This window comes from Perca flavescens, chromosome 2 (assembly GCF_004354835.1).
Source record: "Perca flavescens isolate YP-PL-M2 chromosome 2, PFLA_1.0, whole genome shotgun sequence".
In the NCBI taxonomy this organism is placed as follows: Eukaryota; Metazoa; Chordata; class Actinopteri; order Perciformes; family Percidae; genus Perca; species Perca flavescens.
Window position 1 is genome coordinate 15,807,580 of NC_041332.1, and position 19,613 is coordinate 15,827,192.

Sequence of the window (19,613 nt, forward strand, 5' to 3'; positions counted from 1 at the left end):
ACCGTAACATTTTTGATGACACTTTAGGTGAGGAGGATGATAGTTACATGGACAGCAGGGACATTAATTCTCGCACCAAGTTCCCTGAAAGTTGGCTGTGGACAGACATCAACCTTCCTGCTTGCCCTCAGGAAAACCCTAACTGGTGAGTCAACTAAAATATAGACACAAACAATAATGACTTCATAATGACACCACTAGGATGTAGAGCTATGCTTTACCTCTCAAAGTGTTAAAACTGTTCTTTGTTTCAGTGACGCCACAACATTGACGAAAAATGTTCCTTTGAAAGACTCAATAACAACCTGGCAGTTCACTGGCATTAGTCTGTCAAGAACTCACGGTAAGAATTAAGTGCCGTAAGCAATGTGTATGTTCAAAAGTTGTTTTAGTTGTGCAAGAGAGAATGGACAAATATTCTAGCTAGCTGTCCGGATTTATCTTGCAGAGATGTGAGAGAAGGTTAACGATAGTCCCCATAAATCGACCGGAGAAAAATGCCAACACAAATGAAGCCCAAGGCAACGGATATCAGGCCTAAATGAGTGAAATCCAGCGGAATTTCCATTGGCAACGGAGTAATCCCTGAAGTGGAACGTCGTAGCTAGACTAGGATTTAGTGACTATAATAGGGTGACAAGACGTCCTGGGTTTGACTGGGACAGTCCTGATTTTGAGTTGCTTGTCCCGAGTCCTGACAAAAGCCTGTCGCGACGCTGCAATGTCCCAGTTTACACCAACCACTATGAAATTGTCCCAGATGTCAGTGATTACATATTATAGCGTGGTCTTATTATAGCCCAATCATTAACTAAATCCATGTAGAAAGACTAATAAAGCGTCTAGTGTATGATTTTAACAATGTGTGTGTGTGTCAGTCAATTGTAACAGTCTGTGTCTGCATAATCTGTGCAGCCAGCGTTACAATGTATAGGCTATTTGTAAACATTGTCGCAATGCCTCTTCTTATCTGTCTCGTTTTAAATAGTCCCTCCAGGTAGGCTGGAAAGTCAACAGACGAGTACTGGGTGGATTTGCATTTCAAAAGCAGGGAGATTCCGTTCAAAAATGTAGGTCTCCTTTGTCCGTTCGCCATGTGTCTACTGGGCACAAATGCTCCTGTTGAGTGGATCTTTTCGCTCATGAACAACACATGGACTGACGAGAGGAACCGTATGACCATTCCCGCCTTAAAGACGCTACTCGACACACGGGCCAATTTTGCTGACACTTGTGCGCAATTTCACAGTAGGCTTTCAGCCAACAAATTGATTCTTGAGCATATTCCCCCCTCTAACAAATATACGGAATGAATGTTTCCAATAGGGAAGCTATCTGCTCTATCAAATGAGATTACATTTGTGTGTGTGTGTGTGTGTGTGTGTGTGTGTGTGTGTGTGTGTGTGTGTGTGTGTGTGTGTGTGTGTGTGTGTGTGTGTGTGTGTGTTGTTGGTTAGAATAACACTGGTAACCCTTTACGGTAAGGGTACATGAATTATCATGAATTAATTGATGTAGGCCTATGTATTATTATGCATTATGTAATTAATGATTTATGTGTTACTGCATTCCTTAATATCCCATGAGTCATAAGGAATTGATGTGTTCATAGTCTGTCATTCGTGACCTCATACATGAACAACACAACTAGAGCATTAGGTACGTGGGCACATCATTATGAATTATTTAGCATGATTACATATTTTTCTGCAAAGAAATGTGGTCATCACTGCGCAAATTCGGATTTGAACACAACTTGTGCATAATGATGTACCCACCTTACCTAATGCTTTAGTTGATGTGTTGTTCATGCATGAGGCCAGGAATAAGAGGCTATGAACTTATGTCAGTTCCTGATGATTCATAAGATATAAAGGAATTAAGTAATGCACAAATCGTGAATTAATTCATGCACAAATCATGAATTAATTCATGCATGAATTCATAATTCATGTACCCTTACCGTAAAGTGTTACCATAACTTTAGTTCAAGCCTGTGGCAGCAATTGCAAATAATTCGTTTAGTGCCATGCAATGAAAAATACCTTTTCACAAAGTTTTTCTCAAGTTCCGTGGTGCATTTTCCAAAACAATTCTGTCTTTAATTCTGAAAAATAAAGTTGGTCCCACACGAAACTCACTCAGTGACCCTCATTTATGAAACATGCGTACGAGCTAAAACAGGCGTAGGACGGGCATACGCCGATTCCTACGCAAAGCTCGGCATTTATCAATTTGAACGTGAGCATAGGTCTGAACTCGTGTACGCAAGTTTTCAAGTCAGTGTGGACTTGCGGTGCATAAATGAGGGCCAATGTCTTTTAATATTATTTCTTAGATATCTAGGCTACATACCAAGAACATTTATAAATATTAACTGAGATACCCCATTATGTTGTGAGCAGTAGGCCTATGATTGCTGTTGGCAAAATTGTGTCTAATTTGTCTGTGTCTATGTCTGACCTTGGTTGGCACATGTCAGCCAGGTCTCATGGCAGTTCGTTATATAGTTATGTTATGTAATCTATTAAGTCGTGGACAGGACACGTAAGTGGCGTTTTTTTCGTGTGGCGATTACAAAATTGAAAGCAATGCATTTTAATGGGAAGCATATTTCGTGATCCCAGAACGCTGACGGTAGCGAGTAGTATTGATAAGGCAAAAGGCCGCGCAAGGAGGTAGGTTGGGGTTGTGGATGGGTCAGAAAACAAAGGACTTTCACCCGGGAGACCGGGGATCGCGTCCCGCGTGTTGCAGTTCCTTTGTCGGCGTGTCCCGCGTGTGACGGTTCCTTTCCCCGTTCTTCTTTTTTCCTAACCATAACCATCCCGTTATTGTGGCATTTATTTCCCCATTGTGGCGTTTCTGCGCCTCTGGCGCCTCTAGCTCCCAACCCTTACAGTTTACCCCCTTTCTATCTGTTCCATCGTTTTTTTTTGTCCCTCTCATTTTAAAGGAATCTGTGTTGGGGAGCCATTAGAGGTCATTGTCCGGAAGGAATTCTTCATTGATCTCAGGCTGCCGTGCTCTGCTGTCCGTGGAGAGCAGCTGGAAATTAAGGCAATCCTCCACAACTATAGCCCTGATCCTGCCACCGTAAGTCTGTGTTACCCTACAGTCACACTAGCTACAAGAGACAGAGACAAAGCGACAGGCTACCATTCATTTTCAATGGGAGTGGCCGTTAGTGCTGCCACGAGCAAGGCGAGGCCAAAATAGACAATAAGCATAGACAGTATACAAGAATGGACCAACAGATCCCGTTGCTCTGGACGGAGACCAGTAAAGGATATTAGAAGCACTTTTCCGGTGAGCACTGAGCGTTACTGCGCAACCTCCAACTGAGCTCGAAGACGTAGATGTGACGTGAGCAACCTACCTGAAAGTTGTAAGTCTTCTGGTAGCTGTGCCAAGAGAAATCTCAATCATTCCCAATCTTGCAGAGACGGAGAGCGTAAGTATATGTAAGGAGATAACATGGGCACAGGCTAATTATTGCTAACTAAAATGCTAGTAAAAGGGATACGCGACCGTAGATAGGTGGCCCAACGCATTTTTTGTGCATGCATCGTTTTAGTCCGCTGCAACACTGGCATTCCTAGTTAGCTTATCTAAGTGAATGGAAACCTATGTTGCCGGTAAGCATGTTGTGAGTAAAAGTGAGCCAACAAAAGACAAAAAAACAACCTAATTACTTGCACTGAGACAAAAAATGTGTTGGCCCACCTATCTACTGCCAGGGTAGACTGTGATAAGCCCTATATCAACAAACGGTGGCGTTTTCCTTTAACATTAATAATTAAACTAAACAGCTCATGTAAGTCAAAACTGCCTGCGAGCTTCTCCTGTACTATACGGTAATTCCTCTACTATGTGACACACTTGTTAGCCTATTTTTACAAAAACGCCTGCTATGGAGCCATAACGTGAGGTAGGTACAAGGTAATGGAGCCTTTTCTACATTGTCGCAAAGGAGCAGGAAGTGATTTTCCGCGGGGGGAGGGGGGGTGCGCAAACCACTCTACCTCTGCCTCTCCCCCCCCTCCATGAAGTAGGCTAGGTGCGTACTGCACAGCGAACTAAATAGGCATACATAAATCACATGCCAAATCACTATTGGCATCCTCTAACTCCCTCAGTAAGAGCTCCCCCATGTAGGCTGAGTCCTTTGCAGCGTTTGAATCGGACCTGCGGCCCTTTGCTGCGTGTCATTCCCTCTCTTTCTCTCCCCCTTTCCTGTCTATCCACTGTCACTATCGAATAAAAAATAATCCAAAAAAGAAGATGAATGACTGGTCCAGCTGAGCAGCCATCAAGAATGCCTTTCCAGTTCAATTAACCAAGTACTGCCATATGACTCACACATCACAAGACAATGTTACAATGAATTAAATCATACCAAAGCATTGTATGGCTCAAGACTATGGCAATATAGAATTCACTAAAAATCACCCAAGCAGAAAGCACAATAGTAATTCTGAAACGTGATTGACTGAAGATACAACAATGCCATCACACAACACAGTTGAGCACAGGTTGCAAAATAACAGTCACTTAGTCAGCTGGCCCATTAGCATTCTGCCATTCATTTTGACGTCACTTTGACAGCGAATAACTTTACATCTGAAGCGTTTAAAGACTTATTTGTCCATTGTTTATTTCTAAAGAAACACGACAATGCATAGGCGCGGGAAGTAGGGGTGCCTTTTGGTGCGGCAGCACCCCTTGTTGGCAAACTCCGATCAAACCCGGATTACCCAATGGGCATTAATCATTTTGGTGATAATTATCCAATCAGAATAAAATAAAAGTTTACAAAAAAATGAAGTCTCGTGATTGTGTGTTTTATAAGTCAGTATGATGACTGGACAGGTAATGATTGGGAGAAGGCTGCATGCACTGTGTAGATTGGCTAATGATAAAGGTGGGTGGGCATAGAGCAGGTTGTTTACATTTACAGCTATCGGTAGCTTTCCCTACCGATCTCTAAAGTTAACGTTAGCTACCGATAGCTGTGGCTGAGTGGAGCTGGTAGAAGGCAGCGATTCTTCCAAGCTAACGTTGGCTAGCTCCTCAACAACCTCCTCTTCGTCATTCCCAGCTCTTTTAAAAAAGCTATTTATTCGCGGGACATTTTTTTTATAGCAGCCGCTTTTTTTTCTCTTCCTTTTCCACTTATTTTCACTCAATGATACAACCCAATCTGACCGGGGATCAGTTACAAATTAATTCCCCTCTTTCAATCTCAACTCGTTCTTAGAAAACTGATCTTGAACCAGTACAATGTAAACAACCTGCTCTATGCCCACCCACCTTTATCATTAGCCAATCTACACAGTGCATGCGGCATTCTCCCAATCATTACCTGTCCAGTCATCATAATGACTTATAAAACACACAATCACGAGACTTCATTTTTTGTAAACAACTTTTATTTTATTTTGATTGGATAATTATCACCATAATGATTAATGCCCATTGGGTAATCCGGGTTTGATCGCAGTTAGCCAACAAGGGGTGCTGCCGCACCAACATTGATTTCGCTGTCAAAGTGACATCAAAATGAATGGCAGTCAGTGGAATGCTAACGGGAGGTGATTGTTTTGTTGCATCAAAATGGCGCCATGGGAGGTTCGAGTCCTGAAGCAAAGCTTACCCCCTTGACAACAAATCTATTTTATGCAAATGCTGAGCGATGTGACAAAGCGACTGCCAATCGGAGTGAAGGATCGTGAGGAGAGCGTGACATATGTACATTGGTTGCTCAAGTCAAAGAAAATCATTCAAGATGGCGGAAAACGCTTAAGGACATCGATAAGTTTGGCATTTTATCTCATATATTTTGTTACTTTTATCGAGAAATAAATACTTTTAAATCCAAAAACATCATTCTTGTGACTTAACAATACCTCTGAAGTAACTTTTAAGATGTGCTTGAAGGTAGCACCGGAGAATTTCTGTTTACAGTTGCCAAGCAACCATGAGTAGACTAGGAATGCCCATCAAGCGAGCGCATGTCACTCTCTTTTGTAGCTAGTGTGACTGTACGGTTACTCTGCTCTGGTGTTTCCAGTTCCAGACCATCTTCACTCAGAGAACTGACGACCGTTAAGGTGATTGCGCAAGCAGCTTATAACGACATATATTTAGTTTGTTGTTAGGCGGCAATTTTTAGCTGCTCACATGGTGGTCGGGCCCAGAACTGAGGCAACCTTACTGGTACTAATGTATATATTGTGTTTTTCCATTCTTCTGAAGAAAACAACGTCAAGCATTACATTTCTTTAAATTAGGGATGCATCATTGTTAAGTGACCTAAAATAAAAATGATGATTATGACCCTATTATTTACTTTTTTGTCTTTAAAAACTGCACATACTTCCGTCTCTTTCTCCATCTTTGTCTTGTTTTCAAGGTGCGTGTGGATCTGACTGATGAGGAGCATGTCTGCAGTTCAGCCTCTAACCGTGGAAGGTATCGCCAGGAAGTCAAAATGGGGGCCCAAACTACACGAGTTGTACCTTTCATCATTATTCCCATGAAAGAAGGAAAATATAGCATTGAGGTCAAAGCATCTGTTAAAGATTCTTCACTTAATGATGGAATCATGAAGAAGCTGCTGGTGGTGGTAAGAAAAACAGACTCCATCTAGGGGGTTTAAAGCTTATTTATACCATATAAGAACTGTTCTCTTAAATGTTCAACCTGCAATAAAAAAGTTAAACTTTACATTTACATTTACAACGTTTCGGTTAGAATGTACAGTATGTGCGGCTACTTTCAGGCTGTTGCCACCAATTTGGACTGATGTTTAGCTGCGATGTTGTATGCAGCCACTTGCTTAATTTGTCTCGGCTTTCCAAAATCACTATTATTATCCATTTTACGATATGACAACGCTATGGTTTTTGTTAGATTTAGGCAGAAAAACGGCTTAGGAAAATAATCATGTTTTGTGTTAAAAATGTGGGTTCAAATAACAACTTCATCGTTGTGGTTACAATGGAAACCATGAGTTAAAGATTAGGGAATTATTGTTGTTGTTGAAACCGGTAAAGTAAACCAAAAGCAAACTCCTGTGTTGATTAAAAGAATCAGTCATCAGACAGACAATATTGCTCCGAAATAGTTGTTATTTGTAATGTTTGTCCTCACTGTTGTTTTTTTCAGCCTGAAGGCGTACTGGTTAAATCTTCTCAGATTATACTCCTAGACCCCACTACTAAAGGTGTAGGTGAGTTCACCCATAAATTAGCCACATTATGTAGTCATTTAGTAATGTTTTTACCATTTTCTACCTGATCCCCCAACTTGCCCACTGTTTCTCACTTTAGCTGGTAAACAAGAAGTAACTCTCAACAGTGGAATTCTTAAAAAGGATTTGGTCCGAAACACACCTACTAGCACACAGATCTCAGTGACAGGTCAGATATTATGTTATATTTGGGCATATTTGGGTTATGTCATACAGTGCCTGTACAATGAACTTAGCATGAGTGTAAATTGTTGTGTGTGGTGGGGGTTTATGTTTTGTGTGTGTAGGGAAAAATCAAGTTCATCGTTTGGTGAGGACCGTTAGCGCGGACTCTGTGAGTAAGATGATCGTCCAGCCCAGCGGCTGTGGAGAGCAGAACATGGTCGGCATGACCCTACCAGTCATTGCAGTCACATATTTGGACAAAACCATACAGTGGAAAGAAATTGGCAAAATGAAACGTGACGAAGCCCTCCAACACATCAAGACCGGTGGGCTCAGAGATGTATTTAATTGCACAGATACCAGAAATCGTAATAATTTGTGTGGGATTTTAAAGTTTTTGATAGAATTGGTATCAAAAAAGGCAGTGTGGTAGACAGTAATGTATGCTATATCCTTGCCCCACATATACAAGCTAGGGACACTCAATAGTCTGACAGCAACATATAGACTCATAGATCATGTTTTAAACAGGGTTGTCAGTAAAAACAAAAACCTATGCCAGCAGAATCATGAAAGATGCTATAATCACGGAATGTAACAGGACTTCTCAAACTGGTTGTGTGTTGTTTGTGTCCAGGCTACCAGAATGAGCTTGTCTTCCGTAAAAAGGATGGGTCTTTTGCTGTTTGGCCGGATCAACATAGCAGCACCTGGTGAGGCATCCAAACATCCATGAACTCATATGTAATTGTTTGCACATCCTCCTCTAACTTAGATTCTGACAATGTGAGGATGGTGTTTGTCATGTGTGAATAAATTAAGCTTCCTCTCCTCTCTAAGGCTGACAGCTTATGTTGCCAAGGTGTTTGCCATGGCTAGCACACTCTTGGCAGTGCAAACCCAACACATCTGTGAAGCAATCAGGTTTCTGATTCTCAACGCACAGCAACCAAACAGCTCGTTTAAAGAAGTTGGAACGGTTATCCACGGAGAGATGATTGTGTGTACTGATTTCATTGACATATAATCTTAATTTTGGTGCTACAAAAAAACAGCTGATCGAGATGAATACAATTTCATATATGAATATGAAAAAATGTGTGTGTGTGTAGGGTGATGTGGCAGGCACAGATTCAGATGCCTCCATGACGGCCTTCTGCCTCATTGCCATGCAGGAGACTCGCACCATATGTTCTGCCAGTGTTAATGTGAGTATTTAATCTGCAAACAATGTTTTCTCTTTTTCCCTCACCTCTTTCAGTTATTCATTTACTGACTCCACACTAGTGTTGAGCGACACAAAGTTAATGTGTTAATCATCGTAGTCTTTTTTAAACATTATCATTAGCCCCTTAAGTTCATGTAGTTGGGTAATGATGTGCTTTTTTGCCTTGGAATTAAAATTTAGTTACCACTGTAGGTAATGTTTCTCAGACATGCTAATGATTGCAGCCTACGTTAGACCAGACAAAGACATTGTTTTATTGATTCTTTACATTTTTCTTAAAATGTTAAGAAAACATTTAAAAATTAAAGCTGCGAGCAGCGATGGATGGGCCCTCGCGCCTCTTCGCGTGTCGGGTTACCGGCAGACGCCGCTCCTTGTGACCGTGCATTTGTGCGGCACTCAGACACTGCAAATTGTCACCAATGAAAAGGGAACTCCCTGCCGAGTTCAACGATACCTCACACAAGACTCTACGTTATACGGTTCATTAGCTGTGAAAAGGGGCGTGGCTAAAGCATAGGGGGCAGGTCAAACCATCACCCATTAAAAGGGAAGTCTCTGCTGAGTTCAATGATACCTCACACAAGACTCTACCTTAGATGGGTCAGCATGTATGAAGGGGGCGTGGCTTTAACATAGGGGGCGGGCAAAACCGTCACCAATGAAGAAGGAAGTCTCTGCTGAGTTCAATGATAACTCAAAGAAGGGTTTACATCAATCGGGTCATTAGTTATAAAGAGGGGCGTGGCTAAAGCTTAGGGCGTGGGTCAAACCATTACCAATGAAGAAGGAACTCTCTGCTGACTTCATTGATACCTCACACAAGGGTCAACCTTAAATGGTTCAAATGTTATGAAAGGGGGCGTGGCTGAAGCATAGGGGGCGGGCCAAACCATCATCAATGAAGAAGGAACTCTCTGCTGATTTCAATGACACCTCACACAAGACTCTACCTTAAACGGTTCAAATGTTATGAAAGGGGGCGTGGCCTGAGTAAGTGAGCATGGTTAAAGTGTAGGGGGCAGCTCAGTATCACATGTAGACCACACATTATTTCATGTAAATCGGATGATGTCTGTCATATAAAGCAAATTTCCTGTTGCCAGCGGGGGGCGCTATGACCAAAAGTAAATTTTGGCCTGTAGGTGTCCTCAGGCCTGGACCCTTGTCAATCGTGAGAAATTTCGGGAAGATACGACAACGTACACTCAAGTTCATTGCTAAACACTCAAAATGGCTGCCCCGCCACGGCCACGCCCTATGACGAAAAGTTTTTCTTTTAACAACTTTTCGTCTTTATTGTCTTAAGATGGCACAGACCAAATTTGAAGTTGATCAGATGAAATCTCTAGGAAGAGTTAAAGTACGACATGTGGAAATTGCAAAAATCGCACTAATTTCGAACTTTGAAATCAAAATTGCAGACTTCCTGTTGGGTTTAGGGTATGGCTCTAATGACGTTTTTTGTACATCATGACATGTTACATATTTTTACCAAGTGTTGAGAGTCTACGTTAAACGCACTGCACAGGCTAAATTTTTTAAACACACATCTAAAGTTTGGCATTGATAGCATTTAGTTTGACCGAGATATGGTAAAGTTGGTGTTTTCATAGTTAGCTACACAAATTAGTTAGTGCGTTATATGCGCAATTTTTATTGTATAAAAATTATTTTTATAACTTTTGGTCAGGTCAGTCTGAAGATACTATGGTCCAAGTTTCGTGCAGATTGGTCGCACGGTCCAGGAGGAGTTTGAAAAAGTAGGTTTTTGATATATCACGCATAAAAGTCTAGGTGGAAATGGCCGTGGCTTATATCACGTGATTCAGTTGGATCCAGGGAACGTGTAGATGTATGGTTTTGAATGTCGGGTGTACGGTGTGGGAGTTATAGGGCCAAACACGTTTTATCTGCTATAGCGCCACCTAGTGGTGGAAGTGGGTCAATTATTGCACCTGAGGTTTTGGACCAGTCCTGAAAATGATAACCCCCCCACCATGTACGGTTTAGGCTGTAGTTGGAAGAAGAAAAAGAAGAATCCTTAGAAAAACATTATTAGGGTTCCACACTCCGTTGGAGATGTGAACCGCAATGAAAGGTTCACATCTCCAACGGAGCGTGGAACCCTAATAATTCCTTCAGTTTCAATAGGGCCTTTGGGGCTGTCGGCGCTCGGGCCCTAATAATAATAATTTCTTCAGTTTCAATAGGGCCTTTGCGGCTGTCGGCGCTCAGGCCCTAATAATAATAATTCCTTCAGTTTCAATAGGGCCTTCGCCGCTGTCGGCGCTTGGGCCCTAATAATAATTCCTTCAGTTTCAATAGGGCCTTCACCGCTGTCGGCGCTCGGGCCCTAATAATAATTCCTTCACTTTCAATAGGGCCTTCGCCGCTGTCGGCGCTCAGGCCCTAATAATTCCTTCAGTTTCAATAGGGCCTTCACCGCTGTCGGCGCTCGGGCCCTAAAAACTGCTTGTATGAAGACTGTTGCTCCTACCAGATTCCCATACTGGATCAAAAGGTCCCCAGCTCCCCAGAATGAGGAGTTTAGTGAATGATCAATTTTGCTAAAATGATTCTTTTGAAACAATTGACACATTTAAATTGGAGACAAATTTGCTAATTAAAGGTTGTTTATAAAAAGTGACCCCTCTTTTACAGTCTACATATCTGCTTTTAAATACTGTAGCAGATTAACAAAAACATCCCATTTTCACACCACAGACACCTCTCTCACACAAGTGGTGCTTAAGAGGCTTCATTTTGATTGTTTGATTGTTGATATGTCGAAGATGCCTTTCAATCCAGTCTCAGCTATTGTCCAAGGTTTAAATTATACGGCATTCCTGAACAGAAGTGGATATATTTGAAATAGATTCACTACTGTTATCTGACCCTGTTTATTCCTTCTGTCCAGGGTCTGCCAGGCAGTATAGCCAAAGCAGTGAAGTATCTGGAAAGCCGTCTTCCCCGCCTCACCAACCCATATGCTGTTGCCATGACGTCATGTGCCTTGGCGAACGAAAACAAACTGAACAAGGAGATCCTCTACAAGTTTGTTTCCCCAGGTATCGTCACACAGCAACATTTTTAAACTAAAATTCAGAAACAGAATATATGATGTGATGAATAGATACAAAAATACTACACATCCACGAATAATAACTTTACTGTAACAGTACTGAAAAGAGCAGACACAATATTGGATTTTAGCTATGAATTGAATCCAACTATCTTTAACTAAGAACAATTTACCTCCATTCGGCCTGGCTTCTCCCGGGGCTCTCCTGCTTCTAAAAAGAGTGGGCACAGCAGATGTTTCCGCAAACCCTTGCTGTTACCTCCAACCATCTCTGAATGCTTGTGCCTGCTGTAGCCATCTTCGGCAAGATTTCCCAGTAAATATGTTGGTGCTTTCCAGTGTTGGTAGTAACGCATTACAACAGTAACACAATTACTAATTACCGTATTTTTCGATAGGATTCGTTAGGAGCGTTATAGTTGTCACAAGCCTAGAGCGCCCTCTCGCGGCTGTAGGTAATGTTTTCAGTATGAATTAACATGTAAAAACATGTTAAATTATATATATTTTGATATGTAAGTCGCACCTGACTATAAGTTGCAGGACCAGCCAAAGTAGGAAAAAAGTGTGACTTATAGTCCGGAAAATACGGTACATTTCGGTAATATTATACTCGTTACAATCTCAATAACGCAAGTTACAATCTCAGTAACGCAAGTTACAACGCATTTTAACACAAATTTTGGTGGTGTATTGTTTTTTTAAGAATTCACCAACACCGCGACACATTTCTTCACAGGAAAAATGTTTTTATTTCCTGTTGCTGTATTCAATGGTTGAGATGACTGCAGAGACAGATACATTTGCGAGATGGACATTTTTTTCAGGAGCTATTACGCTGCATTGAAGTGAGCTGTCCTGTTTCTGTTCCCGTGGTCAGAGCCAACCAGGTGACGGTACGTCAGCGCGGCCAACAGTTGCTCAGAGCTGTGTCCGAGCTGCTGACAGATATAAACATGTCGGGAATTGATGTTGAGGCTTGCTACACGTAATATCATTGCATTTTATCAGCCGTGGAGAGCAACTATGCCTTTGGTGGAATGGCTTTGAATTAAGACCAAAAACGCTTGTCTTTTACTGTGACCATTTACTGTTCAATATGTGGCAGTTTTACAAACAGGAATGTGAGCTTGATGGGCATGTTGCATCTAGTGTCTCACGTTCATCTCAGTAAGCTAGCAAGAGTACAGAACATACAACTTCCGTGTAGCCTACTTCAAAATAAAAGCACTTCCTGTGACGGTTCGCAGTAAAACTAAATTACTGTTAAATAAGGTTGTGCACCTTTTCACATATCAGCTGTAAATCAAGTACTGTGAATCATGTAAATAGTGGAGCCATTGTTTGCATCGTTCTACACCTGTTGGTAATCGGTGGTAACTTACGGTCATTACTAGGTCCTCTCTTCTTTCTGTAGCTGCGCATTCCAGGCACCAAACACCATGCAGGCATGGTTGTATATTTATATCGTTTAATCAGTTGTCTGAATGAAGAATTGTTCGCTCAACACGTTCATGAAGGTTTTTTCAGTATAATTGTTTTGATCAAGGTAAAGTTAAACCGCACTAGGCTAACCCATGATTACGTTCGCCAGCTAACGTTAGCTAGCTGTATAGATAGAAGACGCATCTAATTTTAATAATTATGTGGGGGAAACTGCAGCTATTTTATCAGAATGACATGAATAGACGTTACTAAACGTAACAAGGATAAAACTGTAATGGATAAACCTATCTAAAAAAAACAGATCTATTTTAATCGGCATATGTATTAAACTACAACTCCCATAATGCCACAACACAACGTCATCCATTGTTTTGATTTAGAGACCCCTAGCGTCAGAAAATTATATATTTTACGTTTAAATGCCCTTATTACGATAGAACGATTAGTTAAAATGATTTAAAGTAAGCAGATTTTACTTTATTTTATATTTTATCTATCTATTCACAATAGAGATCACAATTCAATATTTTAAGTTCAGGAATTGGGGAATTAGTAGTGAATGAATCTTGTTTCAGGTAAAGCATAGTAATATAAAGATTTTTGTGTATGTTTTCCTCAGACTTGTCCCACTGGCCGACACCTAAGGGATATGTTTACACAAGGGAGGCCACAGCTTACGCTCTTCTCGCTCTGGTCAAAGCCAAGGTGAGTATGTCCCACTTCAGTATGTCTAATCAGGACTCTGACAGAAAACATACAACTGAGTCCTCATCCATGCTACCTCACTGAAAGGGTAGTGGGTTTGCAAACAAAAGTCGGTGAAAGTGTCTCTCAATGTAACTGCCTCAGTTTTAGAGTGGCCATATTATTCAGGTTCATAATTGTAATTTGAGATTGTATCAGAATAGGTTTACATGGTTTAATTTTCAAAAAACACCATCTTTTTGTTGTACTGCACATTGCTGCAGCTCCTCTTTTCACCCTATGTCAGGTCTCTGTTTTAGCTACAGAGTGAGACCTCTCAACTTCTGTAACATCTTTGTTGTTAGTCGCACATGCGCAGTAGCTAGGTAAGGATTACATGAGCTAGCTATCTGTTTCTCCATCTTCCGTCTGTACAAGGCAGGATTAGCGACTTCTTCTAAATGAGGGCACACTTCCAACTTTGCATGGAATACCTGCAAAACAGGGACATGTAAGTAGTTCTATACAATTTATTTTGTAGATTAGGATGAATTAAGGTGTTGTAGCAGTGTTTTGCCATTGAGAACGAGCTAGCATGCTAGCGCTAGCATGCTAACGGTTAGCCCCCTAGGCCCCTCGTTTTGGCTAGTGACGTAGAAAGCCGTGCAGATTCTGAACAGCTCACCCAGAGACTGAAGGCACGACACCGGCGGTCATCCTGGCGGTCACTCCGGCGGTCACATCGGCGGTCACCCCGGCGGTCACCCTGGCAGTCACCCTGGCGGTCACACCGGCACTCACCCCGGCGGCGTTCACACGGCGGCGTTTACACCCCTAGGCCCCTCGTTTTGGCTAGTGACGTAGAAAGCCGTGCAGATTGTGAACAGCTCACCCAGAGACTGAAGGCACGACACATTCAGAAACCCATATCACACTCAAAACAGCATGGATGTTTTTTTTTTTCAAAGTTTGTAAGTGTGTGGAAGCACCAGAGACACGAAATAACACCCCAAATCCCAGAAAAAGTAACTATATTTTTCCATGTATTAATTTGGCGCATGTCGACCTTTTACATTACTGGTGACCACTTCACAGAGCACTTTATGATTATATATAAATATATAGAAGGCATTCTTCTTCCCCTTCTGTAATGACTTAGTATGGAGTTGACTTATAGACGGCTCCAGTTCAAAGTACCTCTTATCAGTACAGAGGCTGGTAAAACAAGGCTGTTCTACTACGGTCCTTGGTCCTGGAACGGTCTGCAGGCCAAGCTCAAACTTGAGACACTTATCTCTTTAAATTATTTATAACTTAAACTTGAAATAATTTTTATGGTACCTACTGTTGCTGTTGTAATTTATTGTTGTTGGATACTGGTATGTAACCTTGTCTTGACTAGGTCTTACTTGCAAAAGAGTCTTTAATCATAATGTGAATATATATATATATATATATATATATATATATATATATATATATATATATATATATATATATATATCATGACATAGTTATAAAAAACAGGGACTGATTTGAACATCCTGCTCTCCATAATCACACAATAATGACATGAATGTGGCAAAAACAAGGACATGTAATTTGTCATTTTATCAGAGAAGTTTCAAGTCTCTGCTGTTTGATTGTGTCATAATACAAACACATGATTAAGAATCTCTATGGTAGGCTTTGGAAAATGGCATATTACAATCTAAAGTATAACTGTAAAAGAATCAGGACTTATCTCTAGAGGAACTAAAGTCAAGTCAACCGCAGACCATTTTAACCATTGACTTGCCTTCTGCTAATAAAGGAATTTGAAGATGCCAGACCTGTTGTGACATGGTTCAGCTATGAGGTGGAGACTGATGGAGGCTATGGATCAACTCAGGTAACACAGACCCCTCTCTCCATCTTGATACCTGCAGCTTATGTTAGCTCATAACCTATATTTCTTCTAAAACTTGTTCCCATCCTTCATGCTTTCTCTCTCTAGGCTACTATAATGGTGTACCAGGCTTTAGCGGCGTACTGGACTAATGTTAAAGATCAATCTGGGGATAATAAACTGAATGTGGACATCTGGTTGCCAGACAAGTCAAAGCCTGACAAATACAACTTCAACATGGGCACCGGCGAGACCAGCAGCCACACCAGTGGTCACACCGGTGGTCACTCTGGCGGTCACTCCGGCGGTCACCCTGGCGGTCACTCTGGCGGCGGTCACTCCAGCGGTCACTCTGGTCACCTCGGCGGCGGTCACCCCGGCGGCGGTCACACCGGCGGTCATCCTGGTCACTCCGGTGGTCACATCGGCGGTGGTCACATCGGCGGTGGTCACATCGGCGGTGGTCACACCGACGGTCATCCTGGTCACACCGGCAGTCACATCGGCGGTGGTCACATCGGCGGTGGTCACCCCGGCGGCGGTCACCCCGGCGGCGGTCACACCGACGGTCATCCTGGTCACACCGGCAGTCACATCGGCGGTCACACCGGCGGTCACCCTGGCAGTGGTCACACCGGCGGTCACCCTGGCGGTCACCCCGGCGGTGGTCACACCGGCGGTCATCCTAGTGGTCACTCCGGCGGTCACATCGGCGGTCACATCGGCGGTCACCCCAGCGGCGGTCACCCCGGCGGTCACATCGGGGGTCACACCGGCGGTTATCCTGGCGGTCACTCCGGCGGTCTCTCTGGTCACCCCGGCGGTGGTCACACCAGCGGTCATCCTGGTCACTCCGGCGGTCACATCGGTGGTCACACCGGCGGTCATCCTGGGGGTCACTCCGGCGGCCACATCGGCGGCGGCCACATCGGCGGTCACCCCAGCGGCAGCGGTCACCCTGGTGGCGATCACACTGGCGGTCACCCCGGCAGCGGTCACCCCGGCAGCGGTCACCCCGGCAGCGGTCATCCCAGCGGCGGTCACACCGGGGGTCATCCTGGTCACTCCGGCGGTCACATTGGCGGTCACATCGGTGGTCACATCGACGGTCACCCCAGCGGCAGTCACCCCAGCGGCGGTCACCCCAGCGGCGGTCACACCGGGGGTCATCCTGGTCACTCCGGCGGTCACATCGGGGGTTACACCGGCGGTCACCCTGGCGGTCACCCCGGCGGCGTTCACATCGGTAGTCACCCTGGCGGCGGTCACCCCAGCGGCGGTCACCCCAGCGGCAGCGGTCACCCTGGTGGCGTTCACAACGGTGGCGTTCACAACGGTGGCGTTCACCCCAGCGGCGGTCACCCCAGCGGCGGTCACCCCAGCGGCGGTCACATCGGGGGTCACATCGGCGGCGGTCACCCCAGCGGCGGTCACCCTGGCAGCGGTCACCCCAGCGGCAGCGGTCACCCTGGAGGCGTTCACAACGGTGGCGTTCACACCGGTGGCGTTCACCCCAGCGGCGGTCACCCCAGCGGCGGTCACATCGGGGGTCACATCGGCGGCGGTCACCCCAGTGACGGTCACCCCAGCGGTGGTCACCCCGGCAGCGGTCACCCCAGCGGCAGCGGTCACCCTGGTGGCGTTCACACCGGCGTTCACACCGGCGTTCACACCGGCGTTCACACCGGCGTTCACACCGGCAGTCACCCCGGCAGCGGCGGTCACCCCGGCAGCGGCGGTCACCCCGGTGGCGTTCACCCCAGCGGCGTTCACCCCAGCGGCGTTCACCCCGGTGGCGTTCACCCCAGTGGCGTTCACCCCGGTGGCGTTCACCCCAGCGGCGGTCACCCCGGCATCGGTCACCCCGGCATCGGTCACCCCAGCAGCAGCGGTCACCCTGGTGGCGTTCACACCGGTGGCGTTCACAACGGTGGCGTTCACAACAGTGGCGGTCACCCCAGCGGCGGTCACATCGGGGGTCACATCGGCGGCGGTCACCCCAGTGACGGTCACCCCAGCGGTGGTCACCCCGGCAGCGGTCACCCCAGCGGCAGCGGTCACCCTGGTGGCGTTCACACCGGCGTTCACACCGGCGTTCACACCGGCGTTCACACCGGCGGTCACCCCGGCAGCGGCGGTCACCCCGGCACCGGCGATCACCCCGGTGGCGTTCACCCCAGCGGCGTTCACCCCAGCGGCGTTCACCCCAGCGGCGTTCACCCCGGTGGCGTTCACCCCAGTGGCATTCACCCCGGTGGCGTTCACCCCAGCGGCGGTCACCCCGGCATCGGTCACCCCGGCATCGGTCACCCCAGCAGCAGCGGTCACCCTGGTGGCGTTCACACCGGTGGCGTTCACAACGGTGGCGTTCACAACAGTGGCGGTCACCCCAGCGGCGGTCACATCGGGGGTCACATCGGCGGCGGTCACACCGGTGGCGTTCACCCCAGCGGCGGTCACCCCAGCGGCGGTCACATCGGGGGTCACATCGGCGGCGGTCACCCCAGTGACGGTCACCCCAGCGGTGGTCACCCCGGCAGCGGTCACCCCAGCGGCAGCGGTCACCCTGGTGGCGGTCACCCTGGTGGCGGTCACCCTGGTGGCGGTCACCCTGGTGGCGTTCACACCGGCGTTCACACCGGCGTTCACACCGGCGGTCACCCCGGCAGCGGCGATCACCCCGGTGGCGTTCACCCCAGCGGCGTTCACCCCAGCGGCGTTCACCCCAGCGGCGATCACCCCGGTGGCGTTCACCCCAGCGGCGGTCACCCCGGCAGCGGTCACCCCAGCGGCAGCGGTCACCCTGGTGGCGTTCACACCGGTGGCGTTCACACCGGTGGCGTTCACAACAGTGGCTTTCACAACGGTGGCGTTCACACCGGTGGCGTTCACCCCAGCGGCGGTCACCCCAGCGGTGGTCACATCGGGGGTCACATCGGCGGCGGTCACCCCAGTGACGGTCACCCCAGCGGTGGTCACCCCGGCAGCAGTCACCCCAGCGGCAGCGGTCACCCTGGTGGCGTTCACACCGGCGGTCACCCCGGCAGCGGCGGTCACCCCGGCAGCGGCGATCACCCCGGTGGCGTTCACCCCAGCGGCGTTCACCCCAGCGGCGTTCACCCCGGCGGCATTTACATCGGCAGTCACCCCGGCGGCGGTCACCCCGGTGGCGTTCACCCCAGCGGCGGTCACCCCGGCAGCGGCGTTCACCCCGGTGGCGTTCACCCCGGCGGCGTTCACCCCGGCGGCGGTCACCGCGGCGGTCACCGCGGCGGTCACACCAGCGGCGACACCAGAGACGAGACCAGCGGCGAGACCAGCAACAAGACCAGCAGTCACACCAGCAGCGAGACCAGCAGTGAGACCAGCGGTGACACCAGCGCCAACACCAGAGGCAAGACCAGTGGTGACACCAGCGGAAAGACCAGCGCCGAGACCATCGGCAAAACCAGTGGCAAAACCAGTGGCAAGACCAACGGCGACACCAAAGGCAAGACCAGCGCCAAGACCAGCGCCAAGACCAGCGCCAAGTCCAGCGCCGAGACCAGCGTCGACACCAGCGGCAAGACCAGAGGCGAGACCACCGGCAAGACCAGCGGCAAGCCGAGTGGCAAGACCAGAACATCTAAAGTGAGAAGACACACATACAAATGTGTAGTGGCACATTAATATCATCATGACTGATGTTTTCTGTATGTTTCTTTCTGCTGATGCATGTGTGTGTGTGTGTGTGTGTGTGTGTGTGTGTGTGTGTGTGTGTGTGTGTGTGTGTGTGTGTGTGTGTGTGTGTGTGTGTGTGTGTGTGTGTGTGTGTGTGTGTGTGTGTCTTTGCATATTTAAATCCACCAGATCAACAGTATAA

At 46.4% G+C, this 19,613-nt stretch overlaps 1 protein-coding gene across 1 annotated transcript in view; it reads left to right on the top strand.

Annotated features, from left to right (window-relative positions):
* LOC114565298 (complement C3) overlaps nt 1–19,613 on the top strand; it is a 43,265-nt gene that overhangs the window by 16,945 nt on the left and 6,707 nt on the right. Inside the window, exons 19-34 of the mRNA XM_028593255.1 lie at nt 28–145; nt 255–343; nt 2,957–3,096; nt 6,416–6,628; nt 7,171–7,234; nt 7,335–7,424; nt 7,543–7,746; nt 8,058–8,133; nt 8,261–8,420; nt 8,533–8,628; nt 11,569–11,719; nt 13,799–13,884; nt 15,677–15,754; nt 15,860–15,992; nt 19,353–19,381; nt 19,601–19,613. The exon at nt 19,601–19,613 is cut by the window's right edge and continues 50 nt beyond it. Coding sequence (XP_028449056.1) covers nt 28–145; nt 255–343; nt 2,957–3,096; nt 6,416–6,628; nt 7,171–7,234; nt 7,335–7,424; nt 7,543–7,746; nt 8,058–8,133; nt 8,261–8,420; nt 8,533–8,628; nt 11,569–11,719; nt 13,799–13,884; nt 15,677–15,754; nt 15,860–15,992; nt 19,353–19,381; nt 19,601–19,613 — 1,740 coding nt within the window. The remainder of the gene's footprint in view (nt 1–27; nt 146–254; nt 344–2,956; nt 3,097–6,415; nt 6,629–7,170; nt 7,235–7,334; nt 7,425–7,542; nt 7,747–8,057; nt 8,134–8,260; nt 8,421–8,532; nt 8,629–11,568; nt 11,720–13,798; nt 13,885–15,676; nt 15,755–15,859; nt 15,993–19,352; nt 19,382–19,600) is intronic.